Below are 25,019 nucleotides of genomic sequence, written 5' to 3'. Positions count from 1 at the left end.
ACAGATCAACATGCCATGTGGTTTCTATTACCCTACACTGTCAAAATTACCCAAAATGCCTATCAGTTTCTAGCCTGGTATTAGGCAGCTATCAGCCTGATGTGTTACCATAACACACATGGATTATTTATTCCTTAAGTTACAAAGCCAATTTATTTAGGAAAAAAAAAAAAAGGACACTTTTCCATGAGGGCTTTTCACTTATAACACCCATACATTATCCTTTTTGTTTATTTGTATCTCTGGAATACTGACCTTGTATTTTGGCTTGAGTTCTCTGCATCTCAAATCCTATTATCTGTTTAGTTCCAGTGTTGGACCTTTTCCTTTCTCTTTATAAGCAAAGGGCACTTAAGTGGCTATTCAGAGAGTGGGCACCTCTGATTTTTATGGAATGCTATCTGACTGGAGGAGCAGATTGGATGCCTTTTGGGAATGGCATCTGGTGACAGTAGGCTGCAGACTCTAAAATTGGACCCCATCAATACCACAGGCGTGTTGAGAGCCTTGCAGAGGCCAGGCATTCTGTCTTCTTTATGAATGTTTCTGCAGCATAGTACCTCCCCGCAGTGCTCATCCCCAGGGCTGCCTCCTCTGGCTATCTAACAGGCGCTGAGTATAAGGTAGCTAGGGGGGTAAGGAGGGACTGAGTTCCAACCAGCCCTCAGTTAACAAGCCCTGTGGCCTAGTGCAGGACTGCAGAGCCCAAAGCAGGCACCTGTTTGCAGTTTTACCTCCCGAGCTGGCTCCTGTCTGTAATGCTCACAAGGATGCAACACCCCCCACGTACACACAACACTCTGGCCTGCACAATGCAGGGTCCGTGTATTATTCTTATTTGTTGTTGTTAGGTGCGTCAAGTTGATTTTGACTCATAGCGATTCCATGTGACAAGTAGAACTGCCCCATAGGGATTCCTAGTCTATAATATTCATGCATGGAAGCAAATCACCAGGTCTTTTCTCCTGCAGAGCTGCTGGGTGATTTTGAATCACCAACTTTTCATTTAGCAGCCAAGTGCTTAACCACTGCACCACCAAAGCTCCTTTATTCTTATTTAGTACTCAGTAAATGTTTGCTGAGCTAAGTAAATCAACATCACCAGTAACACCATTTTTTCATTGTGTTAGATCATTTACTGGTCATCAATCTAAGGATATTAAAACCATAAGTTGGGATGAAAGACAGCACTCTGGGCAGCTGTTCAAGCTTAGGCTGCAAAGGCAGTGGGGCTGGAAGCAAGTGATCCTGGGAAGCTAACACACACAGTACCTCGGGGCGGGAGGGGGGGCGGGGAATGAAACATCAAAAGGAGGTATTGAAGGCCAAGGGACTAGATTTGGGCCTGCTTTCATTAAGCTCCAACAGCTGACTTACCTTATATAACAAAGCATGTTAACAGTCATAGATTGTCTAGCTCCTTTTAAATCAATTTGCAAGAGTTATCGCTGATATCCTACAGTAATGGAAGTATTTTCCACTTGAATGCTATTACTTATATAACTTTAGTAATTTGCCAGACTGACTTGGTAGTCTTGCATTATAAAAATTATACCATAGAAGAATCTATTTTACTATACTTTGTAGAACAGTGCAACAAATATTTGTGGGGCTTATCAGAAATACTCTACAAAGAAAGAATATGAACCATCTCCACAAGTCAAACAGATAGCATTTACTTAAGAGCTATGGCTTCCTGCAATCTGTTAATTGAGGCTCCTTGATTAAAAAAGAGACTTAGGCCCATGAAGCTGGCAATTAAACAAGGATCGGAGGTAGGATGTAGCGGGCAGGAGGGAGCTGGGCCAGGGGCAGGAGGAGGTAATGCAAAAACCTGACACCCAGACAACTAGGGAGACACGATAACATGAAATCTGAGAAGATGAGAGGTAGTGAACAAGGGTGGGACAGAAAACCCTTACTCTCTCTCTGTCCCTATGTTTTCTTTTACATTATAAAAGAATTTTACATTCTCAAAAAAATTTAGGCCTACAAAATACTTGGAAATATTTATGTGATAACAGAGATTTTCAGAATGAAGCAAACGAAAACCTGTTTCCATTTCAATAATCACAAGAAACATTTGACCTTTTAAGTATATTTTGATAATCATTTAATTCAACTTCATTTAACAAATATTTATCAAGAGCCTATGTGTTAAGCCCTATTCCTGATGCTGGGGACACAGCAGTGAGCATAACATTCGGTCTCCAAGCCCTCACAGAGCTTGTACGACCCTATAGGACAGGGTAGAACTTCTCCATAGAGTCTCCAAGGTGAGATTACAGCCAAGAAAATCCTATGGGGCAGTTCTACTCTGTAACACATGGGGTCTCCAGGAGTCGGAATTGATTGGACAGCAAAACCAAACAAAAACAACAAATAATTATGTCAGGAAGTAAGTATGTGCTATGAGACAAAAGCAGAATGAAGGGGAGGTGAGTGAGAGAAGGTCTGACTACAAGGGGGAAATGGTGATCATCTGTGTTTAATAAACTTTTGAGTAACCCACTGAAATCCATCTAAGGATTTCTTTCCAACAGCATAGCTCACGTGTGGCAAGCTACGAGTTTCAATAGTGTCATCTTTGAATGTGACATATATCTGTACGACTCCCCAGGAGTCACTTAAAAATGTAAATTGCCCTCTGGGGCAGCTCCCTGAAGGCCAGGCACATGTCCTTTAGCACGTCAGGGCATTTATTTTCGCTGTCTCCACATCCCCAGGGCACGGATGTTGGCTAAGGCAGGCAGAACCTGCCATGTGCTAATGCTTATCTCTCTTGTTAAAATCCCACTTAATTAAAAAAATAAAGAGCAAAGTGACACGTTTCAAAAACTGCACACCTTGGGAATGGCTGTCCAGAGCCAGGATGCCTTTATTGCTCTCACGCAGTCCTGTGGCACTCAGGGGTAAACCAGATGGCCCCATCAAATAGTAATGCCTGCTTTAGAGCTGGAAGTCCCATCTACCGCTGATCTTCAGAGTTATGAAACAAAGTAAAATCCCTTTTCTGTTCAAGCCGGTCTGTATCTATTTTGACAATAGCGACAATCCATCAAGCTCTTGTCGAATAATGACTGTTTATTTAGTTTTCTTACTTTAAATGTCTTCTGTACTTCTGCTGACAGACAGGACTTACTGCTACTTGACTGCTGTCATGTTTGTATTGTACAAATGACACCTGACGGTAAAGCCCCATGCTAAGCACATTTAGCCTCTTAGGTTTGCAATCAGGTTATTAAAACTAATAAAAGCAACCATGCTCGTTACCTAATTGGGTCAACAAGACATCAAACTTTCAAAGTTCCCTAAATATTTTGGGTTAACGTGAATAAACACATCATCCTGTCAGTTGTCTAAAATTAAAATGAATTTGCCCTGTGAAAAGGTGAGTTTCCCACCATTAGACTATTTGGGGCAGAAGTGCTTCCTACAGCCAATTCGATACAAAGTCTCTTCAGGAATTCAGTCATTGAATCCCCGTGGCTTGGGAATTTCTCGAATTCTACAAGATGGCTGAATTGTATTAGGGAAAACGGCCTGCTTCTCAATCCTATGTTTGCAGCATATTCTTTCCAGTCTATTCTGCCACTGCTGCCCTCGGCTGTGATCAGTGGGTCTCGCATGGCTCTCAATCGCCATAAATTAAGGGGACTATTTATCTAGAGCATCGAGAGCAGGATATTTAGGAGTTAACCGTGACATCGCTCTCTCCCACCTCCCCAGGACATCACTTCTAACTCCTGTTGATTCTGCCTCATAAAAACTCATAAAAACTCCTGAAATCAGTCTACTTCCTTCCATCCAGACTACCCACTCTACTACCCTCATCTTTCACAGGATCACTGCCAATAAACAGCAAGAGGCCTATTCAATTGACCCTACCACCAAAACAAAACAAAAAAACTCATTGCCTTCAAGTTGATTCTGACTCATAGGGACCCTATAGGTCAGCGTAGAACTGCCTCATAGGGTTTCCAAGGCTGTAATCATTACAGAAGCAGATTTTTTTTTTAAATAAACTTTTTATTTTAGGATAGATTTAGCTTTACAGAAAAGTTGCAAAGAGAGTACCGAGAGCTCCCATCTACTCCACACAGAGTCCCCCCCCAATTATTAACATCCTACATTAGGATGGTGCATTTGTCACGGCTAATGGACCAATACTGAGACAGTATTATTAACTAAGAAGCCCTGGGGTGGCACAGTAGTTAAGAACTATGGCTGCTAACCTAAAGGTTGGTAGTTCAAACCCACCAGCTGCTCCTTGGAAACTCTATGGGGCAGCTCTACTCTGTCCTGTAGGGTCGATATGAGTTGGAATCAACTCGATGGCAATGGGTTTTTTGGGGTTTATTATTAGCTAAAGAAGCTCTGGTGGTGCAGTGGTTAAGTGCTCGGCTGCTAACTGAATGGTCATTGGTTCGAATTTACCAGCTGCTCCTCGGGAGAAAGATGTTGCAGTCTGCTTCCGTTAAGGGTCACATCCTTGGAGTATTAGTCAGGGATTTTGTAGACTGTTCCCGAACTTGACTTTGTCTGGTGTTTTTCTCAAGATTAGACTGGAGTTATGTTTTTTTGGGAGGACGGCCACATAGGTAAAGTGCTATTCTCATCAAATACATCAAGGGTACATGCCATCAACATGACTTATCACAGATGACGCTAACCTTGATCATCTGGCTGAGGCGGTATTTGTCAATTTCTCCACTGAAACGTTATTCTGTCCTCCCATTTCCATGCTGTACTCTTTGGGAGGAAGACACTATGAACAGACCACATATAAGGGGTGGGCAGTTATGCATCACCTCCTTTGGGGGAGAGTGTCTACATCAATTATTTGGAATTCTTCTACATGGGAGATTTGTCTGTTTGTTTATTTGTTTGACCGTTCACTCATTTCTGTGTATCAGTATGGACTCATGGATATTTGTTTTATACTTTACGTTATAATCCAATATGGCATTATTTATTTGGTTGCTTAACTATTCCAGCTTTGGCCGCTGGGAGCTTTTTCAGTTGGCTCCCGACTCCCTTTGGTGCGCTCCCATCATTGTGTGTTTCCGAACTTTTTCTTCTGACTTCCTGGCTCTACAAGATGCTCCAGGCTCAACTTGTATATTCCTGTCCCGCACCCGGAATTAGCCATTTCTCCAAGAAGCCCTGCTTCCTTTGATTGGAGAATGGCATTAGAAATCACGATCTGGGTGCTTATAAAGAAAGGAAATCCTTATAGATTGTATCAATTCTCCTTAGAATATTAGGGTGACCTTTTGAAGTACAAACTATAATTCTCTGGTTGTTTCTTGAACAAAAATAATATGCAACAGGTTAGAAGAGGTGATATAGGATACTTACGACAAAATGAATGTGTTCTGAAGACTATAAAGCTCTGCAGATATGTAAGGTATCATGATTTTAATCAGCTTAAGGTAAGGCCCTGTGGGCTTCTAGAATTTGGTTTCGTGAGTCAGTTTGGCAACGTGCAAAACAAACTGAAGGAAGTATCACTGCTGAAAAATGACTCACTTATCTGCCGTTCTTTTAGTCTTATCTGATGTTTGGTCCTTTTTAGAATCTTGTCAAGTTATCACTTTATATCTCTACATGCATACTGCTTTGGGCCAAAGAGACATAAAAATATTTTAAGATTTTACTTTCTGGAAAGGAACACAGAAAGAAAGTTGTTTGATATTTGCAAAAAACCTCTTGGAATGCTAAAAATTTTGGACTCTAACCTTCCCCTTCCCCCACTCAATTCTCAGCATGCCTCAAAGGCTGCAGGGTGAGAGCACCAGGAATACTATAACTGGAGGCAGAAAGACAACACCCAACAGGGGCCTCATGCTTCTTCAGCTCTGCTGAGAACCTTTCTATCAGAACTACATTGGCTAAAAATGATTAAAGATTGATAGTTTTGCTATAAAAATCTCAAGGGGCTCATATGAAAACAGATTAAGGAAGATTTTATTGTTGGTCAGTGCAAGTGCTTGGCTGCCAACCCAAACAACAAAGGTTGGCAATTCACTTACCAGCCGCTCTGCGTTAAAGATGTTGAAATCCTACGGGGCAGTTCTACTCTACCCTATATGGTCACTATGAGTCAAGTTTATGGCAGTGGGCTTGGTTTTTTGGCTTACTACAACCCAGGTAGGCCTCTCCAATGTCAATTAAAGAGAGAGAAAAAGAGAGAGGGGAAAAAAAAAGGAGTTTTGAGGGGTCATTCAAGCTCCCATCAGACCTCAAGTCTCATGTCCTTTACATCGCCTACATTCTAAAAACCAGACCATTTCAAGTCAGATCATAAGGATAAGCTGAGGAAGATGTGGGAGGCAATACAGAGCAATCCCAGAAAGACGAGCTGCAGTTGGTTCTACCTTAGTTCAGGAGATCCGCGTATGGCTGGGACATTCTAAGGCCCCACAAGGCTTGACTCAGTTAGCGCTCACTTGGGCCTTGGCTCAGATGATCCCAGGATGAGAATCAGATAATGGTGGCCCTGACTGGCTAGGTCTGCTACCCTTGGCACCATTCTGCGCTAACCAACAGGCAAGAGTATTGCTTATTGAAGTTTCCAGGTCCAGTTCAGCCCACAGTGGCTCTTAATGCCCTGGAAGAGGGGCAACATGGAAAAAGGATGAACTCTGACTAGACTATAAAAATGGGGAGATTATTACCTACGCTGTATGGAATTCAATGAGGTAGCACAGGAGAAAGCACCTGGCACATGGCAGTTTCGCAACATATCAGTCGTTTTGTTTTGTTTGAAAGACAAGTAAAATCTGAGCTTAAAAACTCAGCAAGGGCCATTTACCCAAGAATTTTAGGTAACATAAAACATGCAAAAGACAACATAGTTTACATAAGAAGATACATCAACTTGTATGCCTAATTCATCTGTCATTCACAAACTGCTGAGATAATATAATTTCTATCCCTAATAATTCTATTGCTTTATTTTTTGTAGTAAGAAACAATTTTGCTTTATAAACAATTTTGCTTTATAGTGGATATAAAATATTACTTCCTTGCTATTCACAAACCTCTCTGCATATTTATCTTTCTAGAAAATCATACATTTTCTGAAATGACGGAGTAGAAACTAAACTTTGGATCATGCTCACCAAAGCACACTTAAAAAAAAATACTAGTAAATATTTTATAAAATGGTAGAACAAATGAAAATGTCATATCATTGCGGTTTATTTTAAAGAAAATACTCAGAAATACAAGACTTAACATAAACCAATAAATATTGTGGGGGTAGGGAATGAATAGCAGAGAGTATTTGACAATGACAATTTTAATAAAAAAGTATACAGAATTCAAGGAGCCCTGGTGGCACAGCGGTTAAGAGCTTGGCTGCTAACCAAAAGGTCAGCAGTTCAAATCCACCAACCACTCCTTCGACGCCCTATGGGGTAGTTCTACTCTGTCCTATAGGGTCACTATCAGTCAGAATTTACTCGATGGCAATGGGTTTGGTTTTTGTTTTGTTTTGATATAGAATCCAAAGATAGTAAAACCTCGCACCAGTGTTCTTGGCAATTAAGAAAGCTGGTTTCACTCAGGTATTGCCATATTGTGGTTAGTGTTAGATTAAGGAACTGAATATTGTACTTGTAACATGATCTTTATATGTTTCACTGCTTTGAATGTGTTTAGAAATAGCTAAGGCCATGTTTTCAATCGCATATACTCTGGCTTTCTATTGCATCTATTGTGTAATAATACACACATACAGATGCACACACACACCCCCGAGATAAACCTAGATAAAGGAACTAAGAAGAGGCAGGTGAGAAAGAGGTGTTATAAACTCAAATCTTTTTATCTATAAGGAGCCCCGGTGGCACAATGGGTTAAACACTTGGCTGCTAACTGAAAGGGTAGCAGTTCAAACCCACCCTGTGTCTCCACAGGAGAAAGACCTAGTAATCTGCTCCCATAAAGATCACAGCCTAAAAAACCCTATGGGACTGTTTTACTCTGCCACATGGGGTCACCAGGAGTAGAAATCGACTTGATAGCACCCAACAACAATAGGGAGATTAAGCAGTTTTCCCAGGTAATTTACAGATAGGAAGTAGCAGAGCTAGTCCAGTTCTACTTTACCATGTGATAGTGTTAGAGTGTTGAGAAGAAAAAAACATAGATGCTTAAGAAAAGTCTCCTCTGCTGCAACTCGGATTTTCCCTCTGAGGACCATTATATGCAGAGTTAAGAAAACTGATGAACAAATACTCTGCAGCCCAGAGTTAGAGAACACAGACACATGGTGGTCTAGCAGTAGCCTTTAGCTGGTGGATGTGGGTTTGGCCACAGTGAAGCCCATCTGTCTCTGGAGGGTAGGAAAGGCTGAGGGACTCAGAGCTAATGGGCACCGCCAGGTTCCCACACGGACAATTCATTCTGAAAAAAAGTTCTCCTACGTAGCATTTATTATTCAAAGACCAAAAGTATTCTATGTTTGACTACTCTGTACATGTGTCATTCAAAGAGCATTAAGTACAATGCATAGGTACTGTGACTCTAAGAAATGGCTCAGAGTTAATATAAAAACAGGTCTGTTGGCTCAGATGGTTAAACACTCAACTACTAGCCTAATGGCTGGCAGTTTGAACACACCTAGAGGCACCTTGGAAGAAAGGCCTGGTAATTTGCTTCCAAAAGATCATAGCCTTGAAAACCCTATGGAGCAGTACTACTCTGCATACATGGGGTCCCCATGAGTCGGAATCAACTTGACGGCAAATAACAAGTAAGGAGGTTGACAAAGTTGTGACTTGGTCAGGGAGGTACATAGTTTGAAGACAGGTATTCTATTTCTTCACCTCTGGCTATTTACTATAATTCTTTACATTTATCCAGTAAGTAGTTAAATAAAATATATAAAGCACCTACAAAACATTACATTTTCACAGAAGAAGAATACCAACTACAGCATATATGCTTTTGTGTTACAAATCTCAGTACCTTCACCACTTACTTCTGGGGTCCCCTCATGTTAAGGTTGTGAGCCATCCTCTAAGATGCTCCTGTTTTGGGGTACAGGTTGGCTGCATACAAGACAATGAGAAGCTACTACTGGTCTTGTCTTATAAATCCAATCCTATAAAGTGACGACAGACATACCCTCTTTGCATTCTTCTTTGACATGTAACCAATCCTGTGAATTAATAAGATCTGACAGAAAAACATTAAAAAAAAAAAAAATTAGAGCTTAAAAGAAGACTCATCCTATTGTTGATGTTAACTGGGATTGTAGTACTTCATCATCTCTAGTTTGAACCATGGACTTGAGTGTGAGAATTCTAACGCTAAAATATTAAGTTTCTTAGCACAAAAAGGTTTCATATAAAGAATAAAATTTTTAGAGAGGTCATTGCAACATTCTCAGAAGCAGAGTAGATAAATATACCTGCCAAAAACAAACAAAGAAAAGGATTTAAACTTTTGATGGACCAGTATGGAAGCTAATACTTATGTGCAGACAGGATTTGTAGCCTGGCCTCAAAAAGGGTAAGCTGGTCCCAAAGAATCCACAAGAAAGCTCCCGAGGCTAATGCGCGGAGTCAGCAAAGTAGCGGGCATAAGGTTAATACATAAAAATCAACTGGGCTTCTCTAGTTCAGCAGTGAACTATTTGAAAAGGAAATTAGGAAAAACCCAATTTAAAAGGCATCTAAACGAGGAGGGGCCGAGATGGCTGACTAGGTAGACGCTGCCTCGGATCCCTCTTGCAACAAAGACTTGGAAAAACAAGTGAATCGATCACATACATGACAATCTACGAACCCTGACCAACAAACACAGATTTAAAGAGTTGACCTGAGTGACAGAGACAGAGAACAAACAACTACAGGGAAGCAGAGACTGTTTTTGGAGCCTGGAGCCAGCATCCCAGTCAGGTAACCTTGGCGCCGGGCTTAGGACTGGGAGCAGGGGAGCTGAACACAACATCCTGTGATGGTGCAAACACGGGGCACAGCCCTACCCCCCTGAACTGACCTTGGGAGGGGGCCCAGCCCGTCAGTGCGGGCGGCGTGGCGATGGCTGGCGGGAGGAGAAGTCGCCTGGAGGCAGCAACTGGTTTTGGAGCCGGGAGTGCAGCGTCCCAGGCGGGGAACCTTGGTGCGGGACTTTGGACAGGGCACAGGGGAGCTGAGCAGGACATCCTGTGAATGTGCAAACACGGGGCGCAGCCCTATGCCCCTGAACTGGTCCCGGGAGGGGGCCCAGCCGGTCTTCTCGGGTGGCGCGGTGACGCGGCTGGCGGGAGGAGAAGTCCCCGAGAGGCAGCGACTGGTTTTGGACCCGGGAGTGCAGCGCCCCAGCCAGGGAACCTTGGCGCCGGGCTTTGGATTGGCAGAAGAGGAAATGACCGCGGCTTCTGCGGGCCTGACCCTCGGGGGCAATCTCTACCCAGCCAGCACACATAGGCGACACGCCCCTTGGGAATCTCAGATAAAATAGTCATCCCAAGCAAGATAAGTAACTTTGTCTATATTCCGGGGTGCTAGTCTCTCCTGTTTTTCTGAACCCTCCCCTCCCCTTCCCAGGCAGCTTCAGTAACATTGGAATTTCCTGAGCCAGAGGGAGAACTGCTCCACGGCTTCTCTTTTCCCTTTTTTTTTGGTCTTTTCCTAACCCATTCTTCTGGCCTGAGAGAAGCAACCACAAAAAACCCAGGGACCAAAAATCCTTCCCCAATTGGACTAAAAACACAGAACCAACTCCAGCCAAGCATATGTGATCCACAGTCTCGGGCTTTCATCCCTATAGGGAACAAGGTGGCTATTATAATGCAAAAGCATTTCTGATAGAGATCTGACTGCATTTTTTTTAAGCAGATTTACTGGAAAAACAAGTTTCCCAGGTCTGATATCTCTGCTTATTCAAAAGAGCCCTCACTGACCCACAACAGGGAACTGAGGGCTGAAGCTCCCCCCAGACCACCTAGCCTCCTGCCTTAGGGGTCTAAGGAGGGTGACACCTACCAATCTGTAGAGGTACTTGCATTGGGGGCCTAAGGTACAGCTGCAGAGCCCTCCCACCAAGGTGCTTTAGGAATAGAGACACACCTACCTCACTGACACTTGGGGGAAGCCTGTCAGCATCCTGCCCCCCCTGGAGGGTGAACCTGAGCTGCTACTAGAATCTGGTGCACACAACTATCACCACTACTTCTCAAGGTGGATAGGTGTTAGGGTGCAGCACACACTTGATGACCCAAAATCAGATTCTACTCAAGAATAGTGAATGGACTCAGGCATATACATCTGGTAACAGCCCAAACCAGCTGGTAATAGGTCATAAGTAAGTCAAGGGCTACAACAATCAAGACACCACAATCTAGTAGCCCATCCACGTATATTGAAAGAAAACAAAACAAGATAAGACTCAGTGAGCAACTTTGAATAAATCACTACAATATCTTAGTGATGGCTCGGAGACAGCAGTCGATATCAAACCACATAAAGAAGCAGACAATGACAGCTTCTACAACCCCCCCAAAAAAACAATCAAAATCTTTCCCAAATGAAGATACAATCCTGGAATTATCAGATACAGAATATAAAAAACTAATTTACAGAACGCTTCAAGACATCAGCGATGACCTCAGAAATGAAATAAGGCAAACTGCAGAAAAAGCCAAGGAACACACTGATAAAACAGTGGAAGAACTCAAAAAGATTATTCAAGAACATAGTGGAAAAATTAATAAGTTGCAAGAATCCATAGAGAGACAGCATGCAGAAATCCAAAAGATTAACAATAAAATTACAGAATTAGACAACGCAATAGGAAGTCAGAGGAGCAGACTCGAGCAATTAGAATGCAGAGTGGCAAATCTGGAGGACCAGGGAATTAACACCAACATAGCTGAAAAAAAAATCAGAGAAAAGAATTAAAAAAAATGAAGAAACCCTAAGAATCATGTGGGACTCTATCAAGAAGGATAACTTGCGTATGATTGGAGTCCCAGAACAGGGAGGGAGGACAGAAAACACAGAGGGAAGAGTTGAAGATCTGCTCACAGAAAACTTCCCTGACATCATGAAAGACGAAAGGATAGCTATCCAAGATGCTCATCGAACCCCATTTAAGATTGATCCAAAAAGAAAAGCACCAAGACATATTATCATCAAACTCGCCAAAACCAAAGATAAACAGAAAATTTTAAAAGCAGCCAGGGATAAAAGAAAGGTCTCCTACAAGGGAGAATCAATAAGAATAATTTCAGACTACTCAGCAGAAACCATGCAGGCAAGAAGGCAATGGGATGACATATACAGAGCACTGAAGGAGAAAAACTGCCAGCCAAGGATCATATATCCAGCAAAACTCTCTCTGAAATATGAAGGCAAAATTAAGATATTTCCAGATAAACACAAGCTTAGAGAATTTGCAAAAACCAAACCAAAGCTACAAGAAATACTAAAGGAAATTGTTTGATCAGAAAACCAATAATATCAGATACCAGCACAACACAAGGTCACAGAACAGAACATCCTGATAGCAACTCAAATAGGGAAATCACAAAAACAAATTAAGATTAATTAAAAAAAAAAAAAAAAAAGCCCAAAACAGGGAATCATTAAAGTCAATATGTAAAAGATCACAATAATCAAAAAGAGGGACTAAATACAGGTGGCATAGAACTGCCATATGGAGAGGGATACAAGGCGATATAGGACAATACAAGTTAGGTTTTTACTTAGAAAAATAGGGGTAAATATTAAGGTAACCACAAAGAGGTATAACAACTCCATAACTCAAAATAAAAGCCAAGAAAAATGTAACGACTTGGCAAACATAAAGTCAAATACTATGAAAATGAGGATCTCACAATTTACAAAGAAAAACGTCTCAGCACAAAAAAGTAAGTGGAAAAATGAAATTGTCAACAAGACACATAAAAAGGCATCAAAATGACAACACTAAACACTTACTTATCTATAATTACGTTGAATGTAAATGGACTAAATGCACCAATAAAGAGACAGAGAGTCTCAGACTGGATAAAGAAACATGATCCGTCTACATGCTGCCTACAAGTGACACACCTTAGACTTAGAGACACAAACTAAAACTCAAAGGATGGAAAAAAATATATCAAGCAAACAATAAGCAAAAAAGAAGAGGAGTAGCAATATTAATTTCTGACAAAATAGACTTTAAACTAAAATCCACCACAAAGGATAAAGAAGGACACTATATAATGATAAAAGGGACAATTGACCAGGAAGATATAACCATATTAAATATTTATGCACCCAATGACAGGGCTGCAAGATACATAAATCAAATTTTAACAGAACTGAAAAGTGAGATAGACACCTCCACAATTATAGTAGGAGACTTCAACACACCACTTTCGGAGAAGGACAGGACATCCAGTAAGAAGCTCAACAGAGACACAGAAGACCTAATTACAACAATCAACCAACTTGACCTCATTTACTTATACAGAACTCTCCACCCAACTGCTGCAAAGTATACTTTTTTTTCTAGCGCACATGGAACATTCTCTAGAATAGACCCCATATTAGGTCATGAAACAAACCTTTGCAGAATCCAAAACATCGAAATATTACAAAGCATCTTCTCAGACCACAAGGCCATAAAAGTGGAAATCAATAATAGAAAAATTAGGGAAAAGAAATCAAATACTTGGAAACTGAACAATACCCTCCTGAAAAAAGACTCGGTTATAGAAGACATTAAGGAGGGAATAAGGAAATTCACAGAATGCAACGAGAATGAAAATACTTCCTATCAAAACCTCTGGGACACAGCAAAAGCAGTGCTCAGAGGCCAATTTATATCGATAAATGCACACATACAAAAAGAAGAAAGAGCCAAAAGCAGAGAACTGTCCCTACAACTTGAACAAATAGAAAGTGAGCAACAAAAGAATCCATCCGGCACCAGAAGAAAACAAATAATAAAAATTAGAGCTGAACTAAATGAATTAGAGAACAGAAAAACAATTAAAAGAATTAACAAAGCCAGAAGCTGGTTCTTTGAAAAAATTAACGAAATTGATAAACCATTGGCTAGACTGACTAAAGAAATACAGGAAAGGAAACAAATAACCCGAATAAGAAATGAGATGGGCCACATCACAACAGATCCAACTGAAATTAAAAGAATCATATCAGATTATTATGAAAAACTGTACTCTAACAAATTTGCAAACCTAGAAGAAAGGGATGAATTCCTGGAAAAACACTACCTACCTAAACTAACACAATCAGAAGTAGAACAACTAAAGAGACCCATAACAAAAAAAGAGATTGAAACGGTAATCAAAAAACTCCTAACAAAAAAAAGCCCTGGCCCGGATGGCTTTACTGCAGAGTTCTACCAAACTTTCAGAGAAGAGTTAACACCACTACTACTAAAGGTATTTCAAAGCATAGAAAATGACGGAATACAACGTAACTCATTCTATGAAGCCACCATTTCCCTGATACCAAAACCAGGTAAAGACATCACAAAAGAAGAAAATTACAGACCTATATCCCTCATGAACATAGATGCAAAAATCCTCAACAAAATTCTAGCCAATACCAATCAACAACATATCAAAAAAATAATTCACCACGACCAAGTGGGATTTATACCAGGTATGCAAGGCTGGTTTAATATTAGAAAAACCATCAATGTAATCTACCATATAAATAAAACAAAAGACAAAAACCACATGATCTTATCAATTCATGCAGAAAAGGCATTTGACAAAGTCCAACACCCATTCATGATAAAAACTCTCACCAAAATAGGAATTGAAGGAAAATTCCTCAACATAATAAAGGGCATCTATACAAAGCCAACAGCCAACATCACTCTAAATGGAGAGAGCCTGAAAGCATTTCCCTTGAGAACGGGAACCAGACAAGGATGCCCTTTATCACCACTCTTATTCAACATTGTGCTAGAGGTCCTAGCCAGAGCAATTAGGCTAGACGAAGAAATAAAGGGCATCCGGATTGGCAAGGAGGAAGTAAAATTATCTCTATTTGCAGATGACATGATCTTATACACAGAAAACCCTAAGAAATCCTCCAGAAAACTACTGAAACTAATAGAAGAGTTTGGCAGAGTCTCAGGTTATAAGATAAACATACAAAAATCACTTGGATTCCTCTACATCAACAAAAAGAACATCGAAGAGGAAATGACCAAATCAATACCATTCACAGTAGCCCCCAAGAAGATAAAATACTTAGGAATAAATCTTACCAAAGATGTAAAAGACCTATACAAAGAAAACTACAACGTACTACTACAAGAAACTAAAAAGGCCATACTTAAGTGGAAAAACATACCTTGTTCATGGATAGGAAGACTTAACATAGTAAAAATGTCTATTCTGCCAAAAGCCATCTATACATACAATGCACTTCCGATCCAAACTCCAATGACATTTTTTAATGTGATGGAGAAACAAATCACCAACTTCATATGGAAGGGAAAGAAGCCTCAGATAAGCAAAGCATTACTGAAAAAAGAAGAAGAAAGTGGGAGGCCTCACGCTACCTGATTTCAGAAGCTATTATACAGCCACAGTAGTCAAAACAGCCTGGTACTAGTACAACAACAGACACATAGACCAATGGAACAGAATTGAGAACCCAGATATAAATCCATCCACATATGAGCAGCTGATATTTGACAAAGGCCCAGTGTCAGTTAATTGGGGAAAAGATAGTCTTTTTAACAAATGGTGCTGGCATAACTGGATATCCATTAGCAAAAAAATGAAACAGGACCCATACCTCACACCATGCACAAAAACTAACTCCAAGTGGATCAAAGACCTAAACATAAAGACTAAAACGATAAAGATCATGGAAGAAAAAAATAGGGACAACCTTAGGAGCCCTAATACAAGGCATAAACAGAATACAAAACATTACCAAAAATGGCAAAGAGAAACCCGATAACTGGGAGCTCCTAAAAATCAAACACCTATGCTCATCTAAAGACTTCACCAAAAGAGTAAAAAGACCACCTACAGACTGGGAAAGAATTTTCAGCTATGACATCTCCGACCAGCGCCTGATCTCTAAAATCTACATGATTCTGTCAAAACTCAACCACAAAAAGACAAACAACCCAATCAAGAAATGGGCAAAGGATATGAACACACACTTCACTAAAGAAGATATTCAGGCAGCTAACAGATACATGAGAAAACGCTCTCGATCATGAGCCATTAGAGAAATGCAAATTAAAACTACGATGAGATTCCATCTCACACCAACAAGGCTGGCATTAATCCAAAAAACACAAAATAATAAATGTTGGAGAGGCTACGGAGAGATTGGAACTCTTATACACTGCTGGTGGGAATGTAAAATGGTGCAACTGCTTTGGAAATCTATCTGGCGTTATCTTAAACAGTTAGAAATAGAACTACCATACAACCCAGAAATCCCACTCCTCGGAATATACCCTAGAGAAATAAGAGCCTTCACACAAACAGATATATGCACACCCATGTTTATTGCAGCTCTGTTTACAATAGCAAAAAGCTGGAAGCAACCAAGGTGTCCATCAACGGAGGAATGGTTAAATAAATTGTGGTATAGTCACACAATGGAATACTATGCATCGATAAAGAACAGTGAGGAATCTGTGAAGCATTTCATAACATGGAGGAACCTGGAAGGCATTAAGCTGAGCGAAATTAGTCAGAGGCAAAAGGACAAATATTGTATAAGACCACTATTATAAGATCTTGAGAAATAGTATAAACTGAGAAGAACACACACTTTTGTGGTTCCGAGGGGGGGAGGGAGGGAGGGAGGGAGGGTGGAGGAGGGTTTTTTACTGATTAGTTAGTAGATAAGAACTGCTTTAGGTGAAGGGAAGGACAATACTCAATACATGGAAGGTCAGCTCAAATGGATTGGACCAAAAGCAAAGAAGTTTCCAGGATAAACCGAATGCTTCAAAGGCCAGTGGAGCAAGGGTGGGGGTTTCGGGACCATGGTTTAAGGGGACTTCTAAATCAATTGGCAAAATAATTCTATTATGAAAACATTCTGCATCCCACTTTGAAATGTGGCGTCTGGGGTCTTAAATGCTAACAAGCGGCCATCTAAGATGCATCAATTGGTCTCAACCCACCTGGATCAACGGGGAATGAAGAATACCAAGGTCACACGATAACTAAGAGCCCAAGAGACAGAAAGGGCCACATGAACCAGAGACCTACATCATCCTGAGACCAGAAGAACTAGTTGGTGCCCGGCCACAACTGATGACTGCCCTCACAGGGAGCACAACAGAGAACCTCTGAGGGAGCAGGAAAACAGTGGGATGCAGACCCCAAATTCTCACAAAAAGACCATACTTAATGGTCTGACTGAGACTAGAGGAATCCCGGCGGTCATGGTCCCCAAACCTTCTGTTGGCCCAGGACAGGAACCATTCCCGAAGACAACTCATCAGACATGAAAGGGACTGGACAGTGGGTAGGAGAGAGATGCTGATGAAGAGTGAGCTACTTGTATCAGGTGGACACTTTAGACTGTTGGCATCTCCTGTCTGGAGGGGGGATGGGAGGATAGAGAGAGTGGGAAGCTGGCAAAATTGTCACGAAAGGAGAGACTGGAAGGGCTGACTCATTAGGGGGAGAGCAAGTGGGAGTACGGAGTAAGGTGTATATAAACTTATATGTGACTGTTTGACTTGATTTGTAAACGTTCACTTGAAGCTCAATAAAAGTTAATGAAAAAAAAAAGGGCATCTAAAAATACCTAGGAATAAATTTAACCAGGGACATGAAAGATTTGTATATGTAAAACTATAAAATGTTGTTGAAAGAAATTAAAGAAGATCTAAGTAAATGAAAAGACATCTGTGTTCAGGGATTAGAAGACTTAATATTGTTATAGCCGTCTATAGATTGATGCAATCCCTATCAAAATTCCAAAGCATTTTTTTTTTCAGAAATGGAAAAGCTAATTCTCAAACTCATATGCAACTGCAAGGGATCCTGAATAGCCAAAGCAATCTCGAAAAAGAAGAACAAAGAAGGACTCATGCCCTCTGAGTTCAAAACATACCATAAAGCTACAGTAATCAAAACAGTGGGGTGCTGGTATAACAACAGACCAATGGAATAGAATTAATGAGTTCAGAAATAAACCCATACATCTATGGTGAATTGATTTTCGACAAGAGTGATAAGTCCATTCAATGGGAAAGAACAGTCTCTTAACAAATGGTGCTGTGACAACTAGATCTCCACGTGCAAAAGAATGAAGTTGGGCCCATACCTGACACTATACATGAAAATTAACTTCAAATGGGCCAAGGACCTAAATATAAAGGCCATAAAACTCTTAGAAGAAAACATATGGGTAAAAAGAACCTTGTTTATTTACAAGGTTTATATATATGACACAAAAGCATGACCAACAATATGACAAAAAGTAGATATACTGGACTTCATTAGAACTAAAAGTTTTTGTTCAACAAAGGACTTTATCAAGAAAGTGAAGAGACAACCTATAGAACCGAAGAAACTATTTGGGAACCATATATCTGATAAGTGTTTAATATCCAGAATATATAAAGCATACTACAATTCAATAGCAAAAGACAAACAGCCCAATTTGAAAAGGCGCAAATGACTTGAATAGACATTTCTCCAAAGCAGATATACAAATAGCTAATAAGCACATGAAAAATGTGCATTGTCATTAGTCATCAGGGAAATGCGTATCAAAACCACAACGAGATACCATCTCATATCCACTAAGATGGCTATTATCAGAAAAATAGAAAATAACAAGTGTTGGTGAGGATGTGGAGGAACTGGACCCCTTGTGCATTGCTGGCAGAGATGTAAAAGGTTTCAGCAAATGTGAAAAAAAAAAAAAATTCCTGAAAAACTTGAAAACAGAAACGTGCATACTAATGTTCACTGCAGCATTATTCACAATAGCTAAAAGGTAGAAACAACCAAAATTGTCCATCAACAGATGAACAGACAAACAAAATATGGTATATCCATATAATGGAATATTCCTCAGCCATAAAGAGAAATGAAGTTCTGATACATGATATGACCTGGCTGAACCTTGAAAACATGCTGAGTGAAATAAGTCAGTCACAAATGGACAAATATTATATGATCCCACTTATATGAAATATCTAGAATACACAATTGCATAGAGACAAAAGTTCATCAGTGGTTACTGAGGCTGAGGGGAGGGAGAAACAAACAGAAATTGTTGCTTAAGGGGTACTGAATTTCTGTTTCAGGTGGTGAGAAACTCTTGTAAATAGATAGTGGTGACGGTTGCCCAACATGGTGAATGTAATAAATGTCACTGAATTTTATACTTAAAAAGGTAAATTTTTTTGTTAGAAATATTTTACCACCATAAAATTATCTTCTAGAAAAAGGACAAGCCAAGTATGACTCCAGAGAGAATGTACGTAATAGAAAATCTATATAACAAAGCAATCCTGGGGCATCCCTACTGTTCTCAACTCACTTTGAGCTGTCTGTACATCACCACAAATTGCCAGCTAAAAGACACACCATTTAAATAATTAGTTGCTTACAACAATGGGCCAATTAATTTCACTTTTCTATTGGTCCCTAACGGACCCTTACACAGGAGTCCTACTTCACAAACAGGTGAAACAGCAGACCTCTGCTGCCAGAAATTACAGAGTCAAGTCCTGGCTCTTTGACCACAACCTTGTGATCTAGACAAGTTACCTAACCCAGTTCACCATCTGCAAAATGGAGGTAATGATGATTCCTACCTCATACAGTTACTTAGGAGATTAAGTTAATTGAGACATGAAAATCACTTAAAATATATCCTGCATGTAGGGAAGTTTAATAAGCATCATGGAGAGACTACAGAACTGAGGGGGAATCAGCATCCATGGATGTCCTTCATCACAGAGGCCGACTGCAAGCACCCATTCACTGAGGGAAGGCCAGGCTTGTTGGCAAAGGACAGCCAGGCTGGGCCACATAAAGCTGTACGATCACTGGGTTGGCTGAGTTTTCTACAAACTTGCTGTGGCTTTGGGCAGTCAGAGCCCAGATGAACAACCCTCTGTAAAACTTATAAGAGCAGAGACTTTCTGTCAGGTTGCCTCTTACTATTTCACCTGCAGCACTTATAATAGAGCCTGGCATATGATTCACACTCAGCAAATACTTGCTGAATAAATGACTGACTGAGGGAGAAAACTGGGGCTGTGCTGTAAAGAACGAGAGGCATTAGATCAACAGATCTAGACAGGGAACACTGAAGTCAGACTGAGTTCTATCAGGAGCCACTCAGTTACTACAATGAAAACAGTATTTCCCCAATACTGGGAATTATCTCCTAAAATGCAATTTTTATCAGAAGGGTCGCCTGTAAATTCAATTGTCAATAAATTGAGAGTATACTGAGAATAATATATATTCTCAATACACTGAGAATAATATTCACGTCTTTAAACATTTGTGATGATATTTTATGAAGGAAAATGATGGTCATTTCCACTTACAATTAAAATTTCAATGAAAATACTTAAATACAAACATTACACAGAAAAGCAAGCATTGGGACACCTCAAAGAGAAGATTCAATCTGGTTCCAATTTTTCAACAGGTAAAAAATCCAACCTGATACTTTGGAATTTCTAGCAAATGTATAGCTAAGCTTTCAGAAGAAGAAATAAAAATAGGGAGAAAGGAAGGGAGGAAAGCAGGGAGGGAGGGAGGAAAGAAGACAGTTCTTTAGGTTAAAAAAATACATTGTGACCTATAGAATCTAAAGGCAAAGTTTCTGAGAATTTATGATATTTCTACAATTTTTTTTAACAACTTCCAGTTGTAACATTCTGAAGCTAAAACCTGAAATTCTATCCTGGCATCTAAATAAATCAGTGAGTAAAAATTAATTTGTTTCTTAAATTTTAAATAAATAAACCAAATTTTAAATATGATTTGGGACAAAATGAGACAGAAACTCCGAACAAAATGCACAGCTAAAGCATCATCTCTTCAAAACGAAAAAGTATGGAGAAAATAGGAAACATCTTTCATCGCAAATGGTACAAAGACGTAACTTAAACTGTTAATACCAAAACACATAACCCATAAAACCCTGAAGAAAAAACAAAATCACAGCAGTTAGCACCCTCGTGCTGCTTTACCTTGAACCATGAGCATGGGCTCTTTGCCGCCTCCGTGCGCCAGCATCTCCCGGCGATAGCGCTCACCCACGGCCCTGGAGGAGCAGAAAGACGACGTGAGACACCTGCACGCACAGCCCGCTCGGCTGCCGTGCACACTTGTCCCAAGTTTCCCATATGAAGCTGATAAATCGTTTTCATAAAGGCTGCCACCATGGGATACTTCTGCCCTTTATTATTTTCTTGCTTCTAAAAGCCTGATTCTGATTTTCAATTATTCTAAAATAAGTGAAACCAGGTGTGGTATTATCTATTGTAAAAGGATAACTATTTTTGGCTTTCTGTTTTGTAGCATGCCACCTCCCTTTGTAGAAAGGATTAGTTTATATATTGTAAAATAAGTAAAAGATTAAATCTTATTCTCCATAACTTTTAGGATTTTGTTTAAGATTTGAAATTATGTCAAGCTCTACTTTCAAAAAAGAATATGAGATGACATTTAACAAAGAAAAAAAAAGGCTCTAAAATAAGGGTGAAAGAAAAAAAGCTGGCAGGAGAGGGTTAGTGACACCAGAACACACCCGGCCTAAGCAACTGGCTAACGGAATGAAATTGTGTCTCCCGAGTGAGTGTCCTGGTGGCCAAGGCAAAAAGGTGACACCTCATTTCCATCTTCCAACCCTCCTCATCAGCTGGATATTTACTTTTGTGATATTGAACTCTATAATGAGCACTGTCTATAATAACAACTGAGGGTAGGTTTTTTACATACAGAAATTCTCCAAATTAATGGCACCGGGCAATAAGCCGGTTTATGGAAAAGGCAATTTCTATAATGCAAAGGACTACATCCTCTGATAACATAAGCAAATTAAATTTTGATGTAGTTTTCATTCCACTGTTTCTTGAGCATCTGATGTCCTGGTAATTTTGGGAACATGGTTTCTACTCAGAATTTATGGCATCACAGCACCTTAGACATATAGAACTCATGCCAGCCCTGACGTTCAGAAGCGAGCGCTCAGGCAGAGTGTACCAAGGAGCAGGAGACATGGACAGGGCACAGGGCTGGTGAGAGGCCTTGGCTGACCCCCAGCCTGGGGGCCTCAGTATCCCCTCCTTGCCAGGATATGTAGCACCTGCTCCCACCCAATTTAAATGCCTCCTCTTTAGGCCCCCGGTTCTTAACCTGCCTCAGTACTGCGCTGCATGGCTTCCTGATGCAGGCTTCTAGCCTGGTTATTTTCCAGAAATGGGATCAAAAAGGCTCTTTTGACAGAGGTTAGAAAACTTCTAGTCCAGTGAGCATTTGTACTAGCTTACTTTATTATTATGTGTATATAAAAGCAAGGTAACAGCATGTCTAGGCAAGAATGCATACCCAAAGAAGACATAAATGTTTGCGACTATGTCTCTTTAATGGTCTGTGATTTTCTAGTAAAGTGTAGTTTCTTTAAACAAGATAATATTCTGCCCATTTTATAGAAATCTCCAGTCAGGAGCTATAATCCTTGAAATTAACTTATTGTAGTCAATTTTGGCTTTAGATTCTTTCAAAATACAGACTAAATGTCTTCCAGGCTGCAAAGGGCAGAAGACAAAATAACATGTAGGTACCAAACCATGAAACATTCAAAAACTACATTAAATCTGAGGCAAGTTCAAAAGATTTTGGAATTGAATGTGGTTATTAACGTCTAAGGAACTTCCAACCTATGTCGAATTGTGGAATTGTGTGAGAAGCTGAGGGGTGTGGAGGGCAGCAGGTGGGAGGAAGGAGGGAGCCTGCACTGGAATCAGCAGCCCCGGCTGTAGTCCTTGTCCAGCTAGTTAACTGTGAGGCCTTGAACTCACTACTCACCCTCTCTGAGCCTGTTTCTTCTCATAAAAAATACTTGCTCTGTCAAGGCTGCTGTGAGTGCAAGCTAACACACCATGTGAAAACTCTCGGGCACTCTGACATGTAAGAGGACACTGGTTTTAAACCATGTTCAAGTCGCACGGCCTGATGTGTTTCCTTGTGTGGTGAGGAGGGAAAACACTTTACACAACTGTGAGACCAAACCAAAATTAGTGGTTTACTGTCAAAGAAAGTTTCTGCTAATGATTCATGAGAGCAAACCTCTGCGTCCCTTTGGTTCCTATTCTTGGAGGGAATCTTGTAAGTAGGATAAGGCGGCCAAATCAGGAGCAACAGGAGGTCTTTTGTAACTCTTCACCTAAGGGAGGCCGAACTACTACCTGGCTCCTTTCTAACCCAGCTTTGCTACGAAACTGAAAAGATGGACTGCCTGTATCCCAGGCCCTCCTCGGCCCCCTCCTCCGCTATGCCCTGCCTCCATCCTGGGGAGGGGCGTGTGCATCCTGTTTCGCGATCCGCGGTTGGCCTTCCCTGGACTGCCTCATCATTAAAGGCTCCTCATGATGCCCTTGTGCACTGGCTAATCCAATGCAACATGCTCCTAGGAGAGGACCAGGGAGCCCTCACACAAACATTGCAGTGTAGCCATCTACACAAAAAGCTGTACTTTGTTGTGTAAATTCTCTGGTGTTAGAAATTCCCAACGAGAGGGCGCCTACAAGGCAAAACAACTGAAAAGTGTCATCTAGGTGGCGATGTGCACATGGCCACCACAAAGGTGAGCCATGTGAGCAACAGTAAGTAGCACAGTTCTGTCACTGTTGACCAGACAGAACATTCCTGAGGCGCCAAAGTGCTCCAAACATCAGGCTGAGGACTGATTTCCAGAAAGAAACTGGGGAGGGCTGGGCTGCATGTGAATGTCAATAAACAAAGTTCCCAATGGTGCTGCTCCTAAATTAAGAACAGTAGGAAGTCCTCTGTTGGAAAATGAAGAGGAAGTAAAGTGCTCCACAGAAGAGACAGATGACTGCACCTAAAATAAGGGAACCTATTAGAAGTAACAGGAAACACCGATTGCCATCAGACACTGACGGCCGATAGGGCTGTTTGGTGTCCAAGTAAAACAGCCCTACTACCAGTGGTCCCTGGGAACTCTAGAGAGTAGGAGCAGGCAGGCACGTGAGGGAGGCTGAAGGCCTGGTGTCACAGCTGTTCCAGGAAGCAGGAGGAAAGCTCACACAGGAAGGTCATGAGAGCAAAGGGCCCACCTTTGGACCAACATTGCCTCAAGGGCTTCAGATTTTCTCCGTTTGTTCAGGGGAAAGTTCTCACAAGTCTCACCTCTAATGCAATGGGGTAGGAGGTTACTGTAGTTCAAAAAGGTGCCATTTTATAAACATTCTCCCCTTATTACCTGTTAAACGGATCCTGCAGAAAGCATTCTTTCCAAACCATGGAAGCCACTGCCCTGGACATCAGGTAAGAGTAATACTTGGCACCATAGCCCACAAGGTGGCTGAATCGCAGCTGCCAGGCCTGCCAAAACAAAACCAGTGCAGGAAATAATGGACACTCTGCATTCTGAGAGTATTAGGAGTGAGAACACAATGGAAGCACACGGGATCTGCAAATGTTATAATTTAACTTCACTCACAGAGTCAAGCTAGTCACCATAATCTTCAGCATATTATAGCTGCTTTGTTCCAAATATATGATTACTCGTTTTCATTAAAAAGTTTAATTTCTTATGCTGCTTATAAAAACCAAAAACAGTTGCTGTCTAGTTGATTCCAACTCATGGCAACCTCATGCGTGTCAGGGTAGAACTGTAATCTACAGGATTTTCAACAGTTGATTGTTCAGAAGCAGATTGCCTGGCCTTTCTTCCAAGGTGCCTCTGGGTAGACTTGAACCTCCAGCCATTTGGTTAGCTGCCAAACATGTTAACCATTTGTATCACCCACAGACTCCTATG

At 40.8% G+C, this 25,019-nt stretch overlaps 1 protein-coding gene across 2 annotated transcripts in view; it reads right to left on the bottom strand.

The window, feature by feature from the left end:
• Positions 1–25,019, bottom strand: part of MIPEP (mitochondrial intermediate peptidase) — a 227,938-nt gene that overhangs the window by 13,511 nt on the left and 189,408 nt on the right. For both annotated transcript variants that reach the window (XM_064275339.1, XM_003414036.4), the window contains 2 exons: positions 24,459–24,580; positions 21,202–21,275 (listed from right to left, as the gene is read on the bottom strand). In XM_064275339.1, coding sequence (XP_064131409.1) covers positions 21,202–21,275; positions 24,459–24,580 — 196 coding nt within the window. The remainder of the gene's footprint in view (positions 1–21,201; positions 21,276–24,458; positions 24,581–25,019) is intronic.

Source organism: Loxodonta africana, chromosome 23 (assembly GCF_030014295.1).
Source record: "Loxodonta africana isolate mLoxAfr1 chromosome 23, mLoxAfr1.hap2, whole genome shotgun sequence".
Lineage (NCBI taxonomy): Eukaryota > Metazoa > Chordata > Mammalia > Proboscidea > Elephantidae > Loxodonta > Loxodonta africana.
This window is presented reverse-complemented; position numbering and strand designations above follow the sequence as displayed.